At 44.1% G+C, this 23,978-nt stretch overlaps 2 protein-coding genes across 2 annotated transcripts in view; one reads left to right on the top strand and one right to left on the bottom strand.

Annotated features, from left to right (window-relative positions):
* Window positions 1-14,571, bottom strand: part of LOC124545990 — a 36,381-nt gene extending 21,810 nt beyond the window's left edge. Inside the window, exons 1-2 of the mRNA XM_047124958.1 lie at window positions 13,732-14,571; window positions 12,573-12,896 (exon numbers count right to left, since the gene is read on the bottom strand). Of these exons, the coding sequence (XP_046980914.1) occupies window positions 12,573-12,896; window positions 13,732-13,969 (562 nt within the window). The 5' untranslated portion in view covers window positions 13,970-14,571. The remainder of the gene's footprint in view (window positions 1-12,572; window positions 12,897-13,731) is intronic.
* A 1,458-nt stretch (window positions 14,572-16,029) lies between these two features.
* Window positions 16,030-23,978, top strand: part of LOC124545991 — a 30,890-nt gene continuing 22,941 nt past the window's right edge. The window contains exon 1 of the mRNA XM_047124960.1: window positions 16,030-16,313. The gene's annotated coding sequence lies outside the window, so the exon portion shown is untranslated. The remainder of the gene's footprint in view (window positions 16,314-23,978) is intronic.

Here is a 23,978-nt window from a genome sequence, read left to right on the forward strand (position 1 = left end):
CAGTAGAGCTGTAATAAAGGCAGAAGTCGTCAGCATACAGGGAAGCGGAGACAGAATTTCCCACGGCCGCAGCAAGCCCGTTAATGGCTATTAAAAACAGACAGACACTTAAAACAGAGCCCTGTGGCACACCGCTCTCCTGGACGTGGGAGGAACTATACAAGGCCGCGACTTGCACGCGGAAGGTACGACACGACAGAAAATTGCGGATAAAAATCGGCAGAGGACCCCGAAGACCCCATCCATGAAGCGTAGAAAGAATGTGATGACGCCATGTCGTATCGTACGCCTTCCGCATGTCGAAAAAGACAGCGACCAGGTGCTGACGGCGGGCAAAAGCAGTACGGATGGCCGACTCCAGACTCACCAGATTGTCGGTGGCGGAGCGGCCTTTACGGAACCCACCCTGAGACGGAGCCAGAAGGCCCCAAGACTCCAGTACCCAATGCAAGCGCCGGCTCACCATCCATTCAAGCAACTTACAAAGAACGTTGGTGAGGCTAATGGGACGGTAGCTGTCCACCTCCAGAGGGGTCTTCCCAGGTTTCAAAACGGGGATGACAATGCCTTCCCGCCATTGCGACGGAAACTCCCCCTCGACCCAAAGACGGTTGTAAAGATCGAGAAGGCGCCGCTGGCAGTCCACTGAAAGGTGTTTCAGCATCTGACAGTGGATGCCATCTGGCCCAGGAGCGGTATCAGGGCAAGCAGCTAGGGCGCTGCGAAATTCCCACTCACTGAATGGAGCATTGTAAGATTCCGGGTGGTTGCTGCGAAACGAAAGGCTCCGACGTTCCAGCCGCTCTTTAATGGAGCGGAAGGCCTGGGGGTAATTCGCAGAAGCGGAACTCATAGCAAAATGCTCTGCTAAGCGATTTGCAATGACGTCGGAGTCGGTACAAACGGCTCCATTCAGTGAGAGCGCAGGGACGCTGGCAGGGGTCCGATAGCCGTAGACGCGTCGAATCTTGGCCCAGACCTGTGAGGGAGTGACATGGAGGCCAATGGTGGACACATACCGCTCCCAGCACTCCTTCTTGCCTTGGCGGATAAGGAGGCGGGCCCGCGCACGCAGCCGTTTGAAGGCGATAAGGTGGTCTATGGAGGGATGTCGCTTGTGACGCTGGAGCGCCCGCTGGCGATCTTTAATCGCTTCAGCGATCTCAGGCGACCACCAAGGCACAGCCTTCCGCCGAGCGGACCCAGAAGAACGGGGAATGGCAGATTCGGCGGCAGTAACGATGCCGGTGGTGACAGATTGAACCACCGCATCAATGTCATCAGTAGAGAGAGGCTCAAAAGCGGCAGTGGAGGAGAACAAATCCCAGTCAGCCTTATTCATAGCCCATCTGCTAGGGCGCCCAGAAGAGTGACGCTGTGGTAGTGACAAAAAGAGCGGAAAGTGGTCACTACCACACAGGTCGTCATGCACACTCCATTGGACAGACGGTAAGAGGCTAGGGCTACAGATGGAAAGGTCAATGGCGGAGTAGGTGCCATGCGCCACACTGAAGTGTGTGAAGGCGCCATCATTTAACAGCGAGAGATCGAGCTGCGACAACAAATGTTCAACGATGGCGCCTCGACCTGTGGCCACTGACCCACCCCACAGAGGGTTATGGGCGTTGAAGTTGCCCAATAGCAAGAAAGGCGGCGGCAATTGGGCGACCAGTGCAGCCAGGACATGCTGCGAGACATCACCATCCGGTGGAATGTAAAGACTGCAGACGGTAATAGCCTGTGGCGTCCATACGCGTACAGCGACAGCCTCTAAAGGCGTCTGGAGAGGGACAGACTCGCTGTGCAGAGTGTGAAGGACATATATGCAGACGCCACCAGACACCCTTTCATAAGCTGCTCGGTTCTTGTAATAACCCCGATAGCCACGGAGGGCGGGGGTTCGCATCGCTGGAAACCAAGTTTCCTGGAGGGCAATGCAGAAGAAAGGGCGAAGGCTGAGAAGTTGGCGGAGCTCAGCTAAATGGTGGAAAAAACCGCCGCAGTTCCACTGGAGGATGGTATTGTCCATGGCTGAGAAAGGCGTGAAAGGACTGGGAAGGCAATTTACGCCGCTTGTTCACTCACTGCCACCGATTCAGTACCCGTACGAGAGGCATCCATGGCGTCTGAGGGACCAGCGAGATCAAGGTCCTCAGCGGACGCTAGAATCTCGACTTCATCCTCAGACGCAGAGCGCGAAAGGTGCGGTGGGGTTGGTGCCACCGCAAGTTCTTTGGCCTTAGAGGTCTTTCTCTTGGACTTCTCTCGCTGAACCTTGGGTTTCACCGGCTGGGAAGGCTTCACCGATTCAGTCTCCGGGACAGAGGAGGAACGTGAAGCCCTACGCCCGGCCGCTGGTGAGGACTTATGCCACTGATGGCCGTCATACTTCCCGCTGGTGGAACCCTGGGAGGGGAGGGTCCCAAGGGAACTCTTACGAGCGAGAGAAGTCGAAGAAGTTAGACGCTTCTCCGGCTGAGAAGCGGGGACGGACGTCCCCGACGGGTGGGAGGAGGTTGCTCCTGAGGTAGGTGGTGCAGGAGCAACCTGTTGGGTAGAGCCCCCCACGGGCAAGGGGGCAGGAGGAGTCTTACTGCTTATCGAGCTGGCTGGAAGTCTCGAAACTGATGGAGCTAGCACAGTTGTTGTAGCAGCTGCATAAGAAGATGTCATTCTCACAGGATGGAGTCTGTCATATTTCTGTTTGGCCTCAGTATAGGTCAGCCGGTCCAGGGTCTTATATTCCATGATTTTGCGCTCTTTCTGAAAGACTTTGCAGTCAGGCGAGCAAGGTGAATGGTGCTCCCCGCAGTTGACGCAGATGGGAGGCGGGGCACAGGGAGTATCGGGATGAGGTGGGCGTCCGCAATCGCGACACGTGAGGCTGGAAGTGCAGCGGGAAGACATATGGCCGAACTTCCAGCACTTGAAGCACCGCATCGGGGGAGGGATATAGGGCTTGACGTCACATCGGTAGACCATCACCTTGACCTTTTCCGGTAACGTATCACCCTCGAAGGCCAAGATGAAGGCACCGGTAGCAACCTGATTGTCCCTCGGACCCCGATGAACGCGCCGGACGAAATGAACACCTCTACGTTCTAAGTTGGCGCGCAGCTCGTCATCAGAATGCAAAAGGAGATCCCTATGGAAAATAACACCCTGGACCATATTTAAACTCTTATGTGGTGTAATAGAAACGTTAACATCCCCCAACTTGTCACAAGCAAGTAACCTGCGGGACTGGGCGGAGGATGCCGTTTGTATCAGTACTGACCCAGAGCGCATTTTAGACAAGCCCTCCACCTCCCCAAACTTGTCCCCTAAATGCTCGACGAAGAACTGAGGCTTTGTGGAGAGAAAAGACTCCCCATCAGCTCTCGTTCAAACTAAGAATCGGGGCGAATAACTGTTACCTCCATCCTGAGACTTACGCTCTTCCCACGGCGTGGCCAGGGAGGGGAACGTTTTCGGATCGTACTTCTGAGCATTAAATTGAGCCCGAGAACGCTTAGAGACTGCTGGCGGCTGGCCGCCAGCGAGAGATGATGTACCACGCTTCATTGCGGGTCATCCGCCCTGATGCCACCTACTCCGACCAAGGGCCCTCCCCACGGGCGCCACCCAGCCACAGCAATAGCCACCTGGCAGGATGGCCATTGCCGGGAGTCCTGATGCCCCAGGGAGATGGGCATCTACTCCTTGGCATACGTGGGGAGTGAACGGCGCAGGCATCAGTAGAGCGATCCCTGTGTTGTCAGGGGGCTACAACCAAGAGGGTACATGGCGGCCCTACCACAACGGACTGGCTACCGTGCTGGATGTTAGGTGACATGTGGTCCATGGGCGTCGTCAGTGCAGAAAATGGCCCTGCACAGTGCTTGGCAGAAAGTGCACGCAGGGGCGCATCGATGCCCAAGAGATGGAGAGCGGGCAAGACTGCAATGCAACGACGAATAAGATGGCGAAAGTTCTCAACACAACACGGACACAATCCACCAAGTAAGGCGCCCTTCCCCAATCGGCTCGCTCTTCGGAAAAAATTTGAGATATGGAGGTCAAACCCGACAGGGGACCATCACATAAGGCCGAAACGTTTGAGACTCCTTTTAGTCGCCTCTTACGACAGGCAGGAATACCGCGGGCCTATTCTAACCCCCAAACCCGCAGGGGGGGCTCGCCAACTGTAAACAATAGAACAGGTGCAGCGAAATTACAGACTGCGTGAGTTGCCGGCCAGCTAGCTGGCGGCACTGGAGCAGTGGGAATGCAGAGGAGGTGATCAGAAAGGGAGGAGGGAAAAGCGGGGAGGTCAAATAAATGGAGACTCTTATGCATTAATATGAAAGAATAGGACAAGGTATTCATGTAAGACAGAGGGTAATGTTATGATAAAGAGAAACTTGGTGTGCTGGTAGAGGAATATCTTGACCTGGAAAGAGTTGGAAAAAAGGTGCCATAAATGTTGAAAGGAAAGACACAGAGGGAAGAAATTTGTTTAATAAAGAAATAGGATAAGAGGGAAAGGGATGGTAGTGGAACAGGGCAGAAAGATTTCACTTTGGAAAGAAATACCATAGTACTTTGTTGATTGAGACAGTACTCTGCAGACTATCTTACAAACTTGGAAATCTCGAATTCTTCCAAAAGTGAAAGTGTTTTTTTTTATTTTATTTTTTTTATTTTTAGTATAGTGGAAGATTTGCAGCTTATCTAGAGGAGGCTGGTCCTCCTGAGATGACTGGAAGTGACTGAACTGTTTTGATGGCATCCTTCCTAGTTAAAAGGTGTTGTTGAACTCGAGTCGGGCTCTTCCAGTTTGGACAATGTGCAATATTGAGCCCTGTAGCACATGATTTTGTAGATCCTGGAGCTGAAATGTGTGTCTTTCAACAATTGTTTGCTGTGATAGCTACCTTCATGTGATGGTAAGGAGACATAGACGGACTGAGGAGAAATTTTGTTATTGTATGTTTGGTCTACAGACTAGAATGGTATCCACTGGTTCTAGCAATGTGTCAGGTTAGCATGCTCTGTTCAACAGTTTCTGAATCTAAGGGGCTGTCACATAAACAGTCAACGATACAAGAAAAGCAGCTTATTTTGGAAGAGAAAAATAAATAAATAAATGGCAGGATGTCGAGTGGATGATGATGACGACAATGGCTGTGGAGTTTCTATAAGTCCCAAACATTACATAACTATTGGAGAAAGCAAGTGTTAGCCCCGATGTCTATGAGGTGTACATCATCCATGGATGCATTCATTATAATAAAATGTCACCCATATATCTGCAACAAAAAAGGTTTTTCTTGCAAAAGGCGGAGACTTGCACAAAATAACAGTTTTCAATGGCGTTAAGAAATATGTCTGCTAAACATCTCACGAGGCAGTTGCCCATTGCAATGCTGTCTACTTGTTTATACGAGGGTTATTCCAAAAGTAAGGTCCGATTCGCCGTAACTATTGAAATTTGGCGCCAATGACAAAACACGCATGCGCGCCGACTCCCGGCAAGCCTTGCGCGTCAAACGCCGCCATTCGCTTTGTTACTGTTGCTGAGTGTAGTTCACAGTGTCACTTTACAATGTTTAAGACAATTGATCAGCCCGCCGATTGTGAAGTAAGGGCAGTGATACGGTTTTTGTCTGCAAGAAACAATTCAGCGGCGGAAATCCATCGGCAGATTACTGAAGTGTACGGTCCTAACATAATGAGCGACAGTAAAGTGCGCAAGTGGGTGCGAGCTTTTAATGAAGGACGGGATAATGTGCACGATGAACCACGGTGTGGCCGACCATCAGTGATTTCAGACGATTTGGTCAATGCGGTTGACAAAAAAATTCGTGAAGATCGCCGATTCACTATTACAGACGTAGACATGCATTTTCCGAATGTGAGTAGAACAACTTTGTACAGAATTGTGTCTGAACATTTGAAGTTTCACAAATTGTGTGCCCGTTGGGTTCCCAGGCTGCTTACTGAGCCCCAACGAATGAAAAGAATGGCTTTTGCTCTTGATTTTTTGGAGCGATATCATAAGGAAGGTGACAGTCTTTTAGACAATGTTGTCACAGGGGATGAGACATGGGTTTCTCACATCACTCCAGAGTCTAAACGTCAGTCAATGCAATGGCGTCACACGTCATCGCCAGTCAAGGTCAAGGCAAAGCAGACAATCTCAACACGTAAGGTTATGGCGACTGTGTTCTGGAATAGACGTGGAGTATTGTTAGTCGACTTTATGGAGAGAGGAGCAACGATTAATAAAGCCGCCTACTGCGCTACCCTGACTAAACTTCGACGTGCAATCCAGAATAAGCGACGTGGTCTTTTGTCGTCTGGAATCTTGTTGTTACATGACAATGCCAGACCCCACACTGCAAATGAAACGCAAGCTCTGATCAAGAAATTTGGATGGGAACAGATGGACCATCCTCCTTACAGTCCGGACCTGGCGCCAAGTGATTTCCACCTGTTCCGTTACTTAAAGGAGTTTCTCGGCGGCAAGCGCTTCGACACAGATGATGAAGTGAAAGAAGCAGTTAAGGACTGGTTATCGTCACAGGCGGCCGATTTCTATAACATGGGCATTCAAAAGCTTGTTGAACGATGTGACAAATGTTTAAATAAGTATGGAAGTTATGTAGAAAAATAGATAAAGATGTAAGGAATGTAAATAAAACAATTGTTTTGAAAAAACATTTTAGTTTTGATTTTTTTTTATAACCGGACCTTACTTTTGGAATAACCCTCGTACATCCCGCTATTGAAAGAAAAATCACTGTCTGAGGTAATGAGGCAGAGAGGGGAGAGAGAGAGAGAGAGAGAGAGAGAGAGAAGCTCATCAATATCATCTGGATTTACTTTGCCAGGTTGGTTGGTTTGTGGGATTAAAGGGACCAGACTGCTATGGTCATCGGTCCCTTTCCTTTGCCATTTTTGGACATGTTGTCAAAATTAGATGTCCATTGCTTGAATGGGAACATTCGTATATAGATTTTATTATGTCGAGGGAAGCCAAATAAGAAGAGGATGGAAAAAAATTCCCTTGTAGTTGCTCATCTAATACTTTCCAGTTAAGGATATAGTAGGAGGTTTCAAAGATATAAAATTCTTTAAACATTTTTAATATGAATTAGCAACAGATTCAGGAGGGCTGTCTCTACAGTTAACAATGGAATAATTTAGAAAATGTTCCTTGAGGGTTGTAATCTGGGAGCAAAAGTTTGGGATCCTTGGATTCACAACTTTTTGTTTGTAGTGGTTATCAAGGGAAATTATATTAATATAGTCACAAATGCAAGTTTGTATCTCCATAACATAAATCTGTGTTTGATCATGATCAATGGAGTGGGTGGCATTCTCATAAAAAAAAGTAAACTTTTGCTAATATAATCAGCCCTATACACGGCAACAGCTGTGTTGCCTTTTTATGTGATGATGGCATCATGTTCTCCGAGTTTCTTACTTACAGATACTACTGTGCTATGATCACTGGAAACAGTTTTAGACCTTTGTTAAGCAGATCGCACTGTAGTACCAAACTGAATAGAGCTGAGGTTGACCACTCTTTATGCAAATGAGAAAACCCTTGGTATTTATGGCTCTGATTTAGACCATAACCTGATGCACAGTGTGTTTTCTTTAGCTGGGAGATCTTTTAAAATTGCCAATCTTTAACAGGTATGCTGATTTCCTGTATGAGGGAGGTAATAGCTTTCATAAATTTGTCTAGTTCAGAGTGGTCAAGCTCATAAACAAGAGAAAAATATGCATCATATACGACAAGATGAAACTTTTCTTTATGGGAGTACATGCGATCAATTTCAGAATTTCTTTGAGATACAAAAAAATGCTCCCTCTCCTACAGCATTTCTTAAATGTGCCAAAATTCTGTTAAATTTTGAGATCAAGCACCTCAAAGAGTGCACATGATTACTAAAAATCAAACTTTTTATGATACTATGTTATCTAACTTCTTCCTAAAATGAAATCCCCCATTATCACCCCCCCCCCCCTCTCTTCCTTCTTACCCTATTTCCTTATTAAAATCAATTCCCCCCTCCCTTTCAACACTTACGGCACCAAGTTCAAAATTTTCCTGTAACAGCACAAGTTTCCCTTTCCTTTGTTATAACATTACCCTCTGTCTTACATGACCTTCACATCCCACCATTTCCTCTTTAGCCCCCCCCCCCCACTTTCCTATCCTTTCATAGTTCCCCATATATTTAACCTCCCCCTTTTCCCCATTCTCCTACATGTCATAGGACAGTAGTATCTGTAAGTAAGAAATTCAGAGAGCGTGATGCCATCATCACAGAAAAAGGCATTTATATTCCTGCTGTTCCAGTTCTATCACCTGATTGGCCCTCAGTTCACAGTCCCCAGTCTGTAACCTTGCTGCACCACTTTGGTGTTTATGGTCAGCAAGGGTCCTGCAGATCAACCTCTTACAGCTTAATGGTTGTAAATATTTGCCTGACACTGCATCGGTTCTTCCTTCTGCTATGATAGGTTTGATTACACAACACCTTCTCTCTTACTACAACCAGTTTAAGTCAATGTTTTTGCTATTTACATATTTACCTCCTTTTGGGGACCCGTTACATTAACATGTAGTTCATGACGATCATTTTTCCACCGTCAATTCACATGAAAATCAAGGTCAACATTTAATGCTTAATTTTTTTTAAATTCACTCAACTTTTAGTGATATTAGAAAAATACCACATATACTTTCCGTGCAACAGTTTAACATCATAGAATCTCCCGTGATACATGTGCCACTGCTTTCAAGTGCCATGATCATAGGCTCACAATGATCAGTTAATTCAGCCAGGAGCAAAGTTCCTATCTACTCTTCACTTACCAGAGATTTCATTTCATTTAACTTAAATGCAGTTGTTGTTATTATTTGATCGCAGTAGTCGTCTACCGACTTGCATTTATCTAATTTATTTGTCATTGATGATCTAAGTAAGGCCACTATGTGAGTCCTGAGTATTCAAAAGACTTTTTCCAAGGGTGTAACAGCTTCTGCTGCCGTATTTGTGTCCGTTATATGGGGATAATTCATATTAGCCATGAAAAGTATAGTTCAGGAATGTGCCTATTTTTTTTCTCTGCTTCCAAGAATCATCCCACAATCAAATTTCTCTGCCTAACTACAGGTGTTTATAAATGAATATTGGGGTTTTAATGCTTCATAATACACTCCTGGAAATGGAAAAAAGAACACATTGACACTGGTGTGTCAGACCCACCATACTTGCTCCGGACACTGCGAGAGGGCTGTACAAGCAATGATCACACGCACGGCACAGCGGACACACCAGGAACCGCGGTGTTGGCCGTCAAATGGCGCTAGCTGCACAGCATTTGTGCACCGCCGCCGTCAGTGTCAGCCAGTTTGCCATGGCATACGGAGCTCCATCGCAGCCTTTAACACTGGCAGCATGCCGCGACAGCGTGGACGTGAACCGTATGTGCAGTTGACGGACTTTGAGCGAGGGCGTATAGTGGGCATGCGGGAGGCCGGGTGGACGTACCGCCGAATTGCTCAACACGTGGGGCGTGAGGTCTCCACAGTACATCGATGTTGTCGCCAGTGGTCGGCGGAAGGTGCACGTGCCCGTCGACCTGGGACCGGACTGCAGCGACGCACGGATGCACGCCAAGACCGTAGGATCCTACGCAGTGCCGTAGGGGACCGCACCGCCACTTCCCAGCAAATTAGGGACACTGTTGCTCCTGGGGTATCGGCGAGGACCATTCGCAGCCGTCTCCATGAAGCTGGGCTACGGTCCCGCACACCGTTAGGCCGTATTCCGCTCACGCCCCAACATCGTGCAGCCCGCCTCCAGTGGTGTCGCGACAGGCGTGAATGGAGGGACAAATGGAGACGTGTCGTCTTCAGCGATGAGAGTCGCTTCTGCCTTGGTGCCAATGATGGTCGTATGCGTGTTTGGCGCCGCGCAGGTGAGCGCCACAATCAGGACTGCATACGACCGAGGCACACAGGGCCAACACCCGGCATCATGGTGTGGGGAGCGATCTCCTACACTGGCCGTACACCACTGGTGATCGTCGAGGGGACACTGAATAGTGCACGGTACATCCAAACCGTCATCGAACCCATCGTTCTACCATTCCTAGACCGGCAAGGGAACTTGCTGTTCCAACAGGACAATGCACGTCCGCATGTATCCCGTGCACCCAACGTGCTCTAGAAGGTGTAAGTCAACTACCCTGGCCAGCAAGATCTCCGGATCTGTCCCCCATTGAGCATGTTTGGGACTGGATGAAGCGTCGTCTCACACGGTCTGCACGTCCAGCACGAACGCTGGTCCAACTGAGGCGCCAGGTGGAAATGGCATGGCAAGCCGTTCCACAGGACTACATCCAGCATCTCTACGATCGTCTCCATGGGAGAATAGCAGCCTGCATTGCTGCGAAAGGTGGATATACACTGTACTAGTGCCGACATTGTGCATGCTCTGTTGCCTGTGTATGTGCCTGTGGTTCTGTCAGTGTGATCATGTGATGTATCTGACCCCAGGAATGTGTCAATAAAGTTTCCCCTTCCTGGGACAATGAATTCACGGTGTTCTTATTTCAATTTCCAGGAGTGTATTTATTACATTAAACTTACAATTATAAATGATATGTCAAAAGAATGAGCAACTCAAACAGTTGTGTTTGGCACCAGTGCCCATGCGCAGCATGCAATGTATCCGCCGCAATCCGCTTGATTCCCAGCTGAAAGTTTATGAGCCTTTCTTTTTTGGTGAACATACTGTAACTGGTACTTCTTACCTTGATACACTACAGCAATGGCTCTTGCCTCAGTTGGAAGAAGATGAGCCTGAGAACTTCATTTTCCAGGAAGATGGTGCGACATCTTACTGGCATAGCGAACTACGTGATTGAACTCCACTGTACCCAAGCGCTGGATAGGCCGCAAGGGACCCAATGACAGGGCTTGCTTTGCATGGCCTCCACGATCACCCGACCTAGCGCCATGTGATTTTTTCCTTTGGGGGCTTCATCAAGGATCGTGTGTACATGCCTCCTCTACAAGCACACCTCCCTGAATTAAGAAACCGGATTAAAGCTGCTGTTGCTACAAACACTGAAGACACACTTAACCTTTGGGAAGAACTCGACTATAGACTAGATGTGTGCCGTGTGACAAATGATGCTCACATTGAACATTTATAAGATGAAACTGAGTTGCTCTTTCATTTGACATATAATCTATAACTGTAAGTTTAATATAATAAATATTATAAAGTGTTAAAACCGACATTCATTTATAAAAACCCTGTATTTTTATGCACTATCAACTTTTCAACCACCCAGAAGTCCAGTTGGGGCAGTACCACTCATATTTACCTTTGAGTGAGAAATAAATATCATTAGCCTGCACACATGAATAATCAATCGCAAAAAGTGAATGATCGGCACACGTGTAACTTCCAAACTACCTCTAGATTTCTGTGCACGATTTTGATTTTAACATTTATAAAACATTACTTTCGCACATGCACTTGGGCCCATGGGATTACAGAAGCGTCTGATTCCACCCATGACATCTCCAATATGGCGGAAACGACCACTCTCAATGTCTCCAATATGGCGCCTCTGATGTAATTACATAAAAACGACAACAAACACAAAAATACATATAAAAACAACAAACAGATCTCCCTCCAAAAATATAATCAAACTAACAGGATCAGCATGGGAAACTGGGGGGTTTTGGGTGGGGACAAACTAAATATAAACATGTAAAGACACACACCACAACCCCAAACCACACAAAATGATGACATAAAAAACAACACAAAATTCCCACATACACCCAAAATATCCAAGGGAATCAGTCACTTCCCTTCACCTACATAACTCAACCGCAATTGTCGATACCACAAAATAAAAACCAACACCCAATAATTATACTCGGACCGCAACTATCAATACCACAAAACAAACACCGAAAACAACAAAAATTGGACTCTGACACTTCCCATGACCTTTATAGGTCAACTACAACTGACAATCTTTAAACTCATTGAGCAACAGCACATTGGAATCTGACACTTCCCTAGACCTATATAGGACAATTACAACTGATGATACCAAAACACACAGAGCTACGATGACACAGTGGATCGGACGCCTCCGTTGACCCTTTCTTGAGTATTTTTCAATATAAATGTGAAAACTTTCTGAAATAATGTTTTACTGGTCACTCAGTGCATGCATAACAATTACTAAATAGCCCAGAACCTGTGCTCACCACCAAGTAAAGAAAACTATCACTATAAATTTGCATACATCTTAATACAACCTAACAAGAAAACACTTAGTAGTTACTCAGGAACTTGAAAACAACTTCAGATTTCTCTTCCACCTGAAACCACAGCTCCCCACACACAATTACCCACAACTTCTTTACTGATTTCATAGTAGACTCATTCAAACTGACTTGTCTACAGCCACATGAGCACTCCAATCTTCCCACTTATATACAGACTATTTTATAAAGTTAATTCAAAACTTACATGCAATGGCTTCCCTATCAGATCTACTAAGCTGCAGTAAGCCTATATGCTGTTCATGGCCAAAGTGCGTTTTGAAATAAACAACAGTACAATCGCCACTTTCTTCTCTGTGGAGCTCAATAGCAGCAGTACAGTGGCTTCCTAACTTGATACTGCCTTGTGATTTCAGCAACCTTTTGCCTGTGGATGAAGACTGAAACTTCCCACTTCTGTGACAAACAAAAGTGATCCTTTCAGTGCCACCTTTTGTACGCTTAGCACCACAGTGTTGTACAAAGCTGCTTTTGGTTTCCTTCTCTTCTTTGGCCTTCCACTCCTGAAACTCTGAAACAACCATAACACAAAGAGGTTAACAGGAGTCTCTCATACCTTATAATGTCATTAGTCAAAGTCAATAGGTGGTATTAAAGGCTATAGTTTACTCGAAAGAGACTAGAGTTAATGTTATTTTAAGCTCTGTAAGTATGGTTTTAATCACTGTAAATCATATTTCACATACGGAAATCAACATTCATAGATGGATTGTACAATCCGATAGCCAAATTACGGATACCAAACTGTTACTGAACTCACATAGCTCTACCAGTGTCTGCTGAAATGTTTCTGAAAGCAAATGTTAGTGTAACTACATTTGGTTGGAGTAAGATCAGTTTCCATGTCAGTTAATGACACTTGGTTGCTTATTAACATATCTCCTTATCAATACCAATGGGCATGCTAAATAACAGATTAACTGCACATCAAACTGTGAATGGTTCTGAAAGATAACACAACTACCCTAAAAGCATTCACCATTAACACGTCAACATATAACTCTGAACGGGAATGATTCTGTCAATAACATAAAGTCAATACATTAGGAGCCGCAATCAAATGAAGACTCCCAGCATGTTTCAACGCAGCTATCGGTCATGCGACTTTTACAGACTACTGGTAATGGCTAGACTGCCAAAACCAATAAAGCCAATACATAATTTTCTCAACATTGACACACTTTATAAAAGTTTACTAACTCTTTCAGCCAACAGCGTGGCAAATATGAACAAAATTTAAAAGTTGATTACGACTATCAACTTGCAAATACTCCGCACAACAATTTCACTACACTGAGTTGCAAACTAATTACAATACAAAGTTGTGTATGCAAGAGAAAACTTACCTTCCGGTGATTCGAACAGAAGTACTTCTTTCACCATCAGAGTATTGTGCTCTTCCTCTACATGTATTCTCAAATTAGCCAAAAAGTTACAGGAAAACCTGCAGCCTTCCTTGGGACATCGAATCGTAGCCCTCGTATGTGGCTGTAATTTATGTACCCCTCTATAGTGTGCAAACAAATTCTTTCTAGCTGTAAATTTTCTGCCACACAATATACACAAATTTGAATCTGCCATCATATCTCAACAACAATCCACCCACATATCTTCGCTGCTTCACGCGAAGACTCCGCTGCGATCGTGATTGGCTGAAGAAAGAGACGCCATCAAACGCAATTTTATCCAATCAGACACGTACCCAGTCTGTCGTGAACAGACTTTCACCCCCATTTATGTAGGGCTCCAAAAATCGGATTTCGTAAACCGATTTCCCAAAACCGCTTCTGGGTGGTAAGGAAAAACATTTTGAAATCGATTCTGGAAACCCGCTTCTGGTTGCCGGTTTTCCATTTCCGCAATCGATTTTCGATACCATGTAAACACAACCGGCTTTAAAAAGTGCTTGGGCTGTCAGGTTTGTCTTGCTTTTTTTTTTTTTTTTCAAAATTTCCAGCTAATAAACATGGAGTGAAAGATAAGAAGAAATATTACACTGGAGCTGTTTACACCTCGTCTAATTTCAGATAAATAGCGATTGTAGTGACGAAATCATAAACTGTATCAGCTGTTTTCCAGGCACCATATTTACCTGGGCTAGCAACTCTGATGCAGACCTTCACGTGTAAACACGACAGAACGGTTTCCGAAACTCAGTTTTCGTGTTTCGGAAGATATGACGCATGTAAAGCCCGGTCCACACGCAACGATCTGTCTGCGCAGACATCGGCGCAGATGTCTGTACATGCAAAAGATCGCTGCAAATGTGGTGTGTTCACACGACACAAACCCCAATCTACTACTCGCCCGCCATCTGTCAGTGTAGAAAAGAAATATCAGAGGCAAGCGACTACGCTCCCCGTAAACGTCAAAAATTTAATTCAGTTATTTTGAAATATGGAAATGGAGGAAGTTATGATGTGGTCTGTGTTCGCAACTTGTGTTGCAAAAAACATTCAGACCAACCGTAGGAAACAGAGAAAGCGGTCAAAATGGTGTAGACAGTGGCTGCTAAAGCGAAAGCAGTTTTCTCACGTAAATTTGCTGCGAGAGTTGCAGGGCGAACCTAACGACTGACGAAATTATTTGCGGATGGATGTCGAAACTTATAATTGTCTCTTAAAGATTGTAACCTCTCATATTATGAGAAAAAATACTTGTATGGGAAGGGCAATTTCTCCTCATGAACGGCTGGCGGTAACATTAAGATTCCTAGCAATAGGAAGGATCTACAAGGATTTGGAATTTTCAACAGGAACATCGAAATAAGCGTTGAATGAAATAATACCCAACACATGTGAAGCTATTTACGCTGTCCTGAAGGATGAGTTCATGAAGGCAAGTCAAGTAAATTAAGTCTGTCAAGTTACAGGTAATACTCCTGCTTGGTCTTGGCGTTTCTTGATCATTAAGAAAGCCAAGCAGATCAAAATACCATAAGCTGGTATACTTGATCTACTCCTACACCAGATCTTCTAGATTTCTGATCTTTGGATAACTCTTTTCGGTAAACAGTCCGCAACGAATTTTTTTTTTTTTTTATTACTGTTTCTCTGTTTGCCGAGGCGTCAACTGCCCGCAATTTTTCAATTAGAGCATTGTATGCTGCTGTCTTTTTGTCTCGGTCACTATATTCTTTATTTTTAATCTTCCACAAACGAGGGTGGTTTCTATATATTTCAATGAATTCACTTACAAACTCTCGAGAACACTGACGAGTATTGGTCATTTTAATGCCCTGTGCGCATAAATACAAACACTAGACTGAGCAAACAGCTGTTTCGCGCCAGATTTGCAGCGATCCCCTGTCCACACGCTCCAACTTGTCTGCGCAGATGTGGTTTGAACCCACAGATTTGAGAGGTTTCGCTCAAACCTCCAACTCCAACTTCCAGGTTTGCACACACCTCAGGTTGGTGCAAATCTTCTGTCCACACGCAACGATCTGTCTGCGCAGATGTGATGTCCACAGACATTTGCGCAGACAGATCGTTGCGTGTGGACGGGCCTTAAAGCTTAGTGATCACCCGTTCTGTAGAGATTAGACTGCGCGAGGAACATGGACATAGAACGTAAATAACATCTATGGTCTATGAACATGAAGGAATTTATTTTTTATTCCAGAGATAGCGAGACGCTAATGTCTTTAATTGTGGAACGTATATCTTTGGACTTATGGGCGTGTTGTTGTTCTTCATAACCGCAATTATTTTCGCAATCAATAAACACAGTGCGCAGTGCAATTTTCTTTTTAGTCGCTTTGCTTGTCCAGTGGCAACATTCACCAGATAATTCACTTTATGATTTAAATTGGCTAAATGTTCTTCAGTGGCTAATCATTTACTGGATTGGATTGTTTATTTGGTTTTCTGAATTAGGCATTGTATTGACGTTTGGTTGAGTGCAGGCTCATTTGCAAACAACTAACGTAAGTATTTATGGTCCAAGTTGTAGTTTAAACACTGAGCAATGAGTGAAACTTGTTTCGAATAATTTATTTGTTGTCATTTAGTTGATTAATCTACAATCCAAATTTTGTGCATTATTCATATTTTTGTGCTGTATCCCTGTTGTCATTTATTGCCGGCAGATACTATTAACTGACAATTTTCACTCCTATGTGTGCCCTCAGTTATAGCCCATTTAAGAATAAGAATACAACCTAATAACCAACTAAGAAAAAAGTGGATTGGCCTTGTATGCTAAGGAAAGAAAGTGTTACATGGTGCCCTCCCAATCTTCTGTTTCTTGTAGTTTATGTGTGATATATGTACATAATATACAACAAAATACGTAGAGGCTAGTCCATTATCTAACAAAGGTTTACTGAATCTACCTTGTAGTTTTAGTTTTTATAAATGAGAAAAATGTGTTAAATATGGCATGAATGTAGATATTGTGCTACACTACAGATTAATAGCTTACCACAACCGTATTTCAGATTCAGTAACTTCTCCAACTGTCAACCAGATTGGCACCTTCCGACCTAACACAGACCTTTGGCTACGCTACAAATTGGTCTGTCGTCCCCAACAGTGTTTTTAATTTGAGGCGGGTGGGAGCAGTCCCATCACATACTAGCCTCCTGAACCTTCAGGTTAATGAATGCTATGTTAAGCAGCTGTTTGAATGCTGTGCCACAATAGTGGATCTGGAAACACCCAAGCTTATAATACTGACAGTTTACAGTTCATCAGCATGAAAATCCTAAGCTACGTAAACGCACTTAGGCCTACTTACCAAGATGTATGTGGACAGTCATTGTTTGTGGAGACTTCATCTTTATTTTGTTGTCAGATGGTATTGATAGAAGGCTCCTAGAGTTGACAATGTCCAGCTTTTGGTTATTTTTCATAGCAGAATACTTTATGAGGACGTCTGGACATAGTCCCGTCTGATTCCAGCTCTCTGCTGTGATACAAGTGCGTCTTCAGAGCAGCAAGTTAAATGTTTATCCTTTTCTGTGTTTTCCACATACTATAGGTATTAAATTTTGTGGGTGTTTCTCTAAGAGGGTTAATCTTGCATTTTTGTAAATGTAAATTCATTCAGTCTGTAGCGCATTAGTTTCGTTTTGAAAGCAACTGTCCATTCATTTAGTAAGCCAGCCTGTCAGGCTCCAGCTCTTGACAGTGATACGAGTGCATGTACAGAGCGACAGGTTAAGTGTTCATCCTTTCCTTTGTTTTCCATGTAGCACATTTATTAAATTTTGTGTGCATTTCTCTATTTAAGAGGATTAATCTTGTTTTTGTAAGTGTAAATTCATTTAATCCTTAGTGAAACAGTTACTCACTGAACAGCTCACTACACAGTTCTTTAATACATCATGTCTATTGTTGACACATCAGGAGGTTAGCAAGTCGCATATCGAGGATTGTCTGCTTTTATAGTCCACTACTTCAGTTAGTTTTGCTCAAATGGATAGGATGTGTGCATGCTATGTGCACACACAAGAGCAGCTGGCTGCAGTTCGCAAACAGCTGAACATGCTATTGGCAGTGGTCAGTCACCTACAAGCTGCTGTCTCGGGGTGTAGCGGTGGTGGAGAATCTGACATGTCGCTTGGGACACCTCAGATGTCACTTGTTTTATCTGTGGGCTCTGCCTCCAAGGCACCACATATTGTACATGACGCAGTGGATCCGCCCTCACAGCAGGATGAGTGGTGGGTAGTAATGCGTTCGCGTCACTCGAGGCGGAGGCCCAATGTGGAGGCTGGCCTCCTGGCCTTGCCCATTCATCCTGTGAGTAGACAGGTGGCCGCTCCTTCAGCAGGGTCCAAGCAGACACATGGGGAGAGGAGTTCACTAGTTATTGGGAGTTCCAATGCTAAGCGCGTTATGCAGCACCTTAGCCAGATAGCATTTGGGGCTGGATTGCTCGGTATGTCTGCCGGAGCTAGGGGGGGGCTATCCGATATTTGGAGGCAACCTTGCTGGTGGCTATCGAACATGCTGGCCTCGCTCGAGGGGTGCAAGCAGAGTTCGCAATTTTTAACACCGTTCCCAGAGTTGATCAGCGTGCTTTGGTTTGGAGTCAAGTGGAGGGTCTCAATCAAAGGCTTTGTTGACTCTGGGGAGATCAGGGCTGCAGGTTTCCTGACCTGTATCATCATGTGGGGATTTGTAGGACTCCCCTTGATAGGTCAGGAGTGCTCTACATAAAGGAAGCAGCCAGTTGGGTAACAGAGTATTTATGGAGTGCAAATGAGGGGTTTTTTAGGCTATGCGGTAATAAGAGATGCTCTGATGAACACTCGCCACTCGATTCACAGCAAGAGAAGTCAAACAGCATTCAGAATAAAGACACTATGGCTGTCACAGTTTCATCACTAAACTATCATACTATTTGTAATAAAATTACCTAATTTATTGCCCTCCAGGAAAGTCTTTGTGCTCAAATTATTCATGGGACTGAGAACTGGCTGAAATCCGAAGTGGAAAGCTCTAAGATATTTAGCAAGTCATGGAATGTATATTGGAAAGACGGATTAGAGGCCATAGTAGGGGGAGTTTTTATTGCAGTTGACAAAAATATTGTCTCTATTGAGGTTGTTCAGTGTGACAATGAAGTTGTCTGTAGCGAATAACAGATGTAGATGAAGCTGAGTTAATTGTTGGATGTTTTTACCGACAACCTGATTCTGCTGTGGCAGTTCTAGAGTTATTCAAAGAAAGTTTGTGGTCAATATCGCACAAATACAGATCATGCAATACTAGTTGGAGGCAACTTTAACCTGCTGAGTATAGCCTGGGATGTTTATGGGTTCATTGCGGGGGTTACAGACAGACAGTCGTGCAAAATATTTTTGAATACGTTTTCTGAAAATTGTCTTGACAGCTAGGTTGGGAGCCCACACACTATGGAAATATCTTAGAACTTGTAGCTACAAATAGGCCCGTCCTTATCTACAATGTCAGTATAGAATCTGGGCTTAGTGATCGTGATGTCATTATAACAACTATGATTACAAAAATTAATAAATCAGTCAAGAAGGCTAGTAGAGTGTTTCTGCTAGGTAGAGCAGATAAGCAGTTGTTAACATCTTACTTATACAGTAAATTGGCATCACTTAGTGCCAGTGAGTTGGATGTAAAGGAATTATTGGCAAAGCTTAAGCAGATTGTAAATAGTAGTCTTGATAGTTATGTGCCTAGTAAGTGAATAAAGGACCGAAAAGACCCACCATGGTTTAATAACGAAATTCGTAAGACGCTGAGGAAGCAAAGGCTATTGCACTCTAGGTTCAAAAAGGGACACACAAACAATGACAAGTGAATGTTAGTAGAGATTCGTGCATTTGTGAAAAGATCTATGCACGAAGCATACAAAAACTGCCACCATCACACCTTAGCAAAATATCTAGCAGAGAACCCAAGAAAATTCTGGTTGTATGTAAAATCTCTAAGTGGATCTAAGGCTTCCATTCAGTCCCTTGTTGGCCAGTCTGGTGTGCCAGTTGAAGGTTGCAAAACAAAAGCCAAAGTTTTAAATTTCACATTCAAGAAATTGTTCACACTGGAGAATCATACAAACATACCGTCTTTTAACCATCGGACAGACTCCCATGTGGATAGCATAGAAGTAAGCATACCTGGCATGGAGAAGCAACTTGAAGATTTGAAAACAAATAAATCACCAGATCTGGGTGGGATCTCTGTTTAATTTTACAAAGAATACTCTACAACTTTGGCCCCTTATCTAGCTTGCAGTTATCGTTAATCTCTCACCCAGCACAAAGTCCCAAGGAAAACAGTGCAGGCAAAAGAATGGAATCACAAAATTACAGACCAATATCCCTAACTTCTCTTTGCTACAGAATCCGTGATCACATTCTCAGTTTGAATATAATAAACTTGAAACTTCCTGGCAGATTAAAATTGTGTGCCAGACTGAGTCTCGAACTTGGGACCTTCGGCTTTCCCGGGCAAGTGCTCTACTGGCTGAGCTACCCAAGCATGACTCAAAACCTGTCCTCACACCTTCAATTCTGCCAATACTTCATCTCCTTCCTTCCAAACTTCACAGAAGCTCTCCTGCGATTTACGGAACTAGCACCCCTGGAGGAAAGGATATTGTGGAGACATGGCTCAGCCACAGCCTGGGGATGTTTCCAGAATGAAATTTTCACTCTGCAGTGGAGTGTGCGCTGATGTGAAACTTTGTGGCAGATTAAAACTGTGTGCCAGACCGTAACTTGAGCTTGGGGCCTTTGCCTTTGGCAGGCAAGTCTTCTGCCGACTGAGCTATGCGAGCACAATTAATGACCCATCCTCACAACTTCAATTCTGCCAGAATATTCTTGCTTCTAGTAGTTCTGCGATGTTTGCAGGAGAGCTTCTGTGAAGTTTGGAAGGTAGGAGATGAGATACTGGCAGACTGAAGCTGTTAGGACAGGTCGTGAGTTGTGCCTGCGTAACTCAAGTCAGTAGAGCTGTTGCCCTCGAAAGGCAAAGGTCCTGAGTTTGTGTCTTTATCCGGCACACAGTTTTAATCTACCAGGAAGTTTCATATCAGTGCACACTCCACTGCAGAGTGAAAATTTCATTCTGGTATAATAAAATTTCCTGAGGCTAAGCAGCTTGTGTCCACGAATCAGCATGGTTTTAGAAAGCGTCGTTCATGCAAAACTCAGCTTACCCTTTTTTTCTCATGATATAATGAGAACTTTGGATGAAGGCATATTCCATATTTCTAGATTTCCAGAAAGCATTTATCACGCTGCCCCATGCAGGTTTTTAACGAAGGTACAAGCATATGCAATAAGTTCACAGATATGTGGGTGGCTCGGAGACTTCTTAAATAATAGAACCCAGTATGTTGTCCGCAATGGTGAGTGTTCATCAGAGACAAGGGTATTGTCAGGAGTGCACCAGGGAAGTGTGATAGGACCTCTGTTGCTCTCTATGTACATAAATGATTTGGCGGACAGGAAGGACAGCAGACTGCGGTTGTTTGCTGATCATGCCATGGTGTACAGTAAGGTGTCAAAGTTGAGTGATTGTAGGAAGATACAAGAGGACTTAAACAAAGTTTCCAGTTGGTGTGATGAATGGCAGCTATGTAGATGTAGATAGTGCAACAGCCTTTGTAAAGGAACATTAGAAAATTGAGTTCTGCATTTGCGTTTGGGAGAATGACTGTTCAAAACCACAGCCAGCCATCCAGATTTAGGTTTTCTGTGATTTCCTTAAATCACTTCAGGCAAATGCCAGTACAGTTCTTTTAAAGGGCACAGCCTATTTCCTTTCCCATCCTTCCCTAATCCGAGCTTGTGCTCCATCTCTAATGACCTCATTGTTGATGGGTTGTTAAACACTAATCTCCTCCTCCTCTTCCTCCTTTCTCCTCCTCTGCATTTGCTTTGTTATCCCTCATTTTGGTTCCTCTGTCATATTTGAATGTCTGGACTTTCACTTTGATGTCAGTGATAGTCTTCACGTAAGACTTCAGTTTCTTTTGATTTTGCAAGGGGTCTTTTTATACGATCCAGCCACAGTAATAGTTAAAGGTTCCAGGCATTGTTCTTTGAACCACCAAATGCATTTCATTCAGTACCTTTCTGTGTGTACCCACATGCTTTATTTTACACCTACTGTGTAGTAGTTGCTGCTTCTTTGCAGTGGCTGTATACCATTTAGAGTTCCTTCCTCCATGAATTGTTCTGATATACTGAGGAGGAAAATGGCACAGTGGTTAGCACACTAGACTTGCATTCGGGAAGGCATCAGTTCAAATCATTGTCTGGGCATCAAGACTTAGGTTTTCAGTGGTTTCTCGTAGTTGGTTCAGGCAAATGTCAGAATAATTCCTTTGGAAGGGTACAACTGATTTCCATCCTCATCCTTGAAATATTCTGATCTTGTGCTCCATCTCTAATGACCTGGATGTTGACAGGATGTTAAATGATAATCTGTTTTAATAAGTACATATGTATCCAGAGTTTGGTCAACTTGCATAGCTGTTCTCTTCATGCTCCTGCATAGCGTTAAAACATTTTCGGCTCGTTCTTGTGCGACACTCCTGCCCCTTTATATGATCCATTGAAGATTTAAGTCTTTCTACTTGCTTTTGTTTAGTTTGCTTGGACATGTGAAGCTGTCTACAGTAAGATTCTGTTGCTGCCAGTGTACAATTTCCATTAGGACCTTGGAGGTAATATAAGAAAAGTTAGGACTCATATGGAGATTTATAGACAGTCATTTTACCCCAGCTCTATTTGCAAGTGCAACAGGAAACAAAATGACAAGTAATGGTACAGGGTACCCCTCACCATGCACTGTATGTATTTAGATGTAGTTGAACATTTTTATTCAGCAATAATTGCTGCTACAACTGTCTTGTGGCCACCGACACCAGTTTCAGTGTGGACATACATGAAAAGGTCAAGTCTGTTTTGTTTATCTGCATTTTTTGTGAGATATGTTTTATGGGCATTAGGCCGTGGTGCAAGGTGTAATACTCTGCCTAACATTTTGTCTTCCAACACTGGAGACATCGTGAGAGACTGTGACAACCCAGAAAGCAGTTACAGTGTCAACAAGCCTAAGTTTTAGTATGTATCCACATAACGCTTGGTTCATGATGATATGAGACCACTGCCTAAAATTGCAGACTAACATGTGTTATGAAGCTTTACTTACCCAATTTCAATCCTTCTACTTTTCTGTTAAAGCTGTTTTTGTGTTTTTAAATGTGTGGCCTCTTTGTACATGCTAGTATAATACTGATTAGATCTTGATAAAACCGTGTTATCAGAAAAAGAATTTAGTGGTTTCCTGGTTCCAGTGCAAGATTTGCTACTGCCAGTATATGTGTTGCCCAGATGACAGTTATTATTGTGTTCTTCAAGATGGGTGTTAATGCTTATTTTTGTAGTTCCTCTGTACACTTGACTGCATCTGCAAGGGATTTTATATAATCCTGCTGTGGCAAGCAACAGGTGTAGTCCTTTACATTGTTTAAGTATTCACATACCTTTGTTGTTGGTTAAACATCTTCTCAGTACATGTGTTCTGAGTATTCTGCTGATGCAACCTGTGACCATTTTTATGGATGGGAGGAAAACTTTCCCCTTAGTTGGTCCTTTTTCATTAGAAGCTGCATATCTTGTAGGGTGTAGTGCCCTATTTGTCTCGTTGACAGAGTATTTTTCTATGCCATGGTGTACAGAGAGACGATAGTAAGTCAAAAACACAGGAACAACCTTAGCAGAAAAGTAGAAGTATTGAAATTAGACAAGTTGTGAGTGTTACTAGTAAATAAAGCTCCATAACACGTCAGTGCTATTCCACAATCTTTGGGAGCAGTCTGCGAACGTCATGAGCTAAGCATTCCATGGATACATTTGAGCAGTTCAACTTGCTGAGCTTATTTGAAATTTTAACTGCTTTGTGGCGTGTTATGGCCCCAACATAAGAAGGTGAAACATTATCCAGAGAAATATGCCTTGGATCATGGCCTAATGCCAGTAAAACAAACATCACCAAAAACAGAAGTATCTGCCATGAAGGTCTGCTTTCTTTGTGTATCAGTTTTAACTTGTCCTCAGAGGAAGCATTTAGTATTGTTCCACGTGATTTCTTGGCAT

The sequence above is a fragment of the Schistocerca americana genome, chromosome 8 (assembly GCF_021461395.2).
Source record: "Schistocerca americana isolate TAMUIC-IGC-003095 chromosome 8, iqSchAmer2.1, whole genome shotgun sequence".
In the NCBI taxonomy this organism is placed as follows: domain Eukaryota; kingdom Metazoa; phylum Arthropoda; class Insecta; order Orthoptera; family Acrididae; genus Schistocerca; species Schistocerca americana.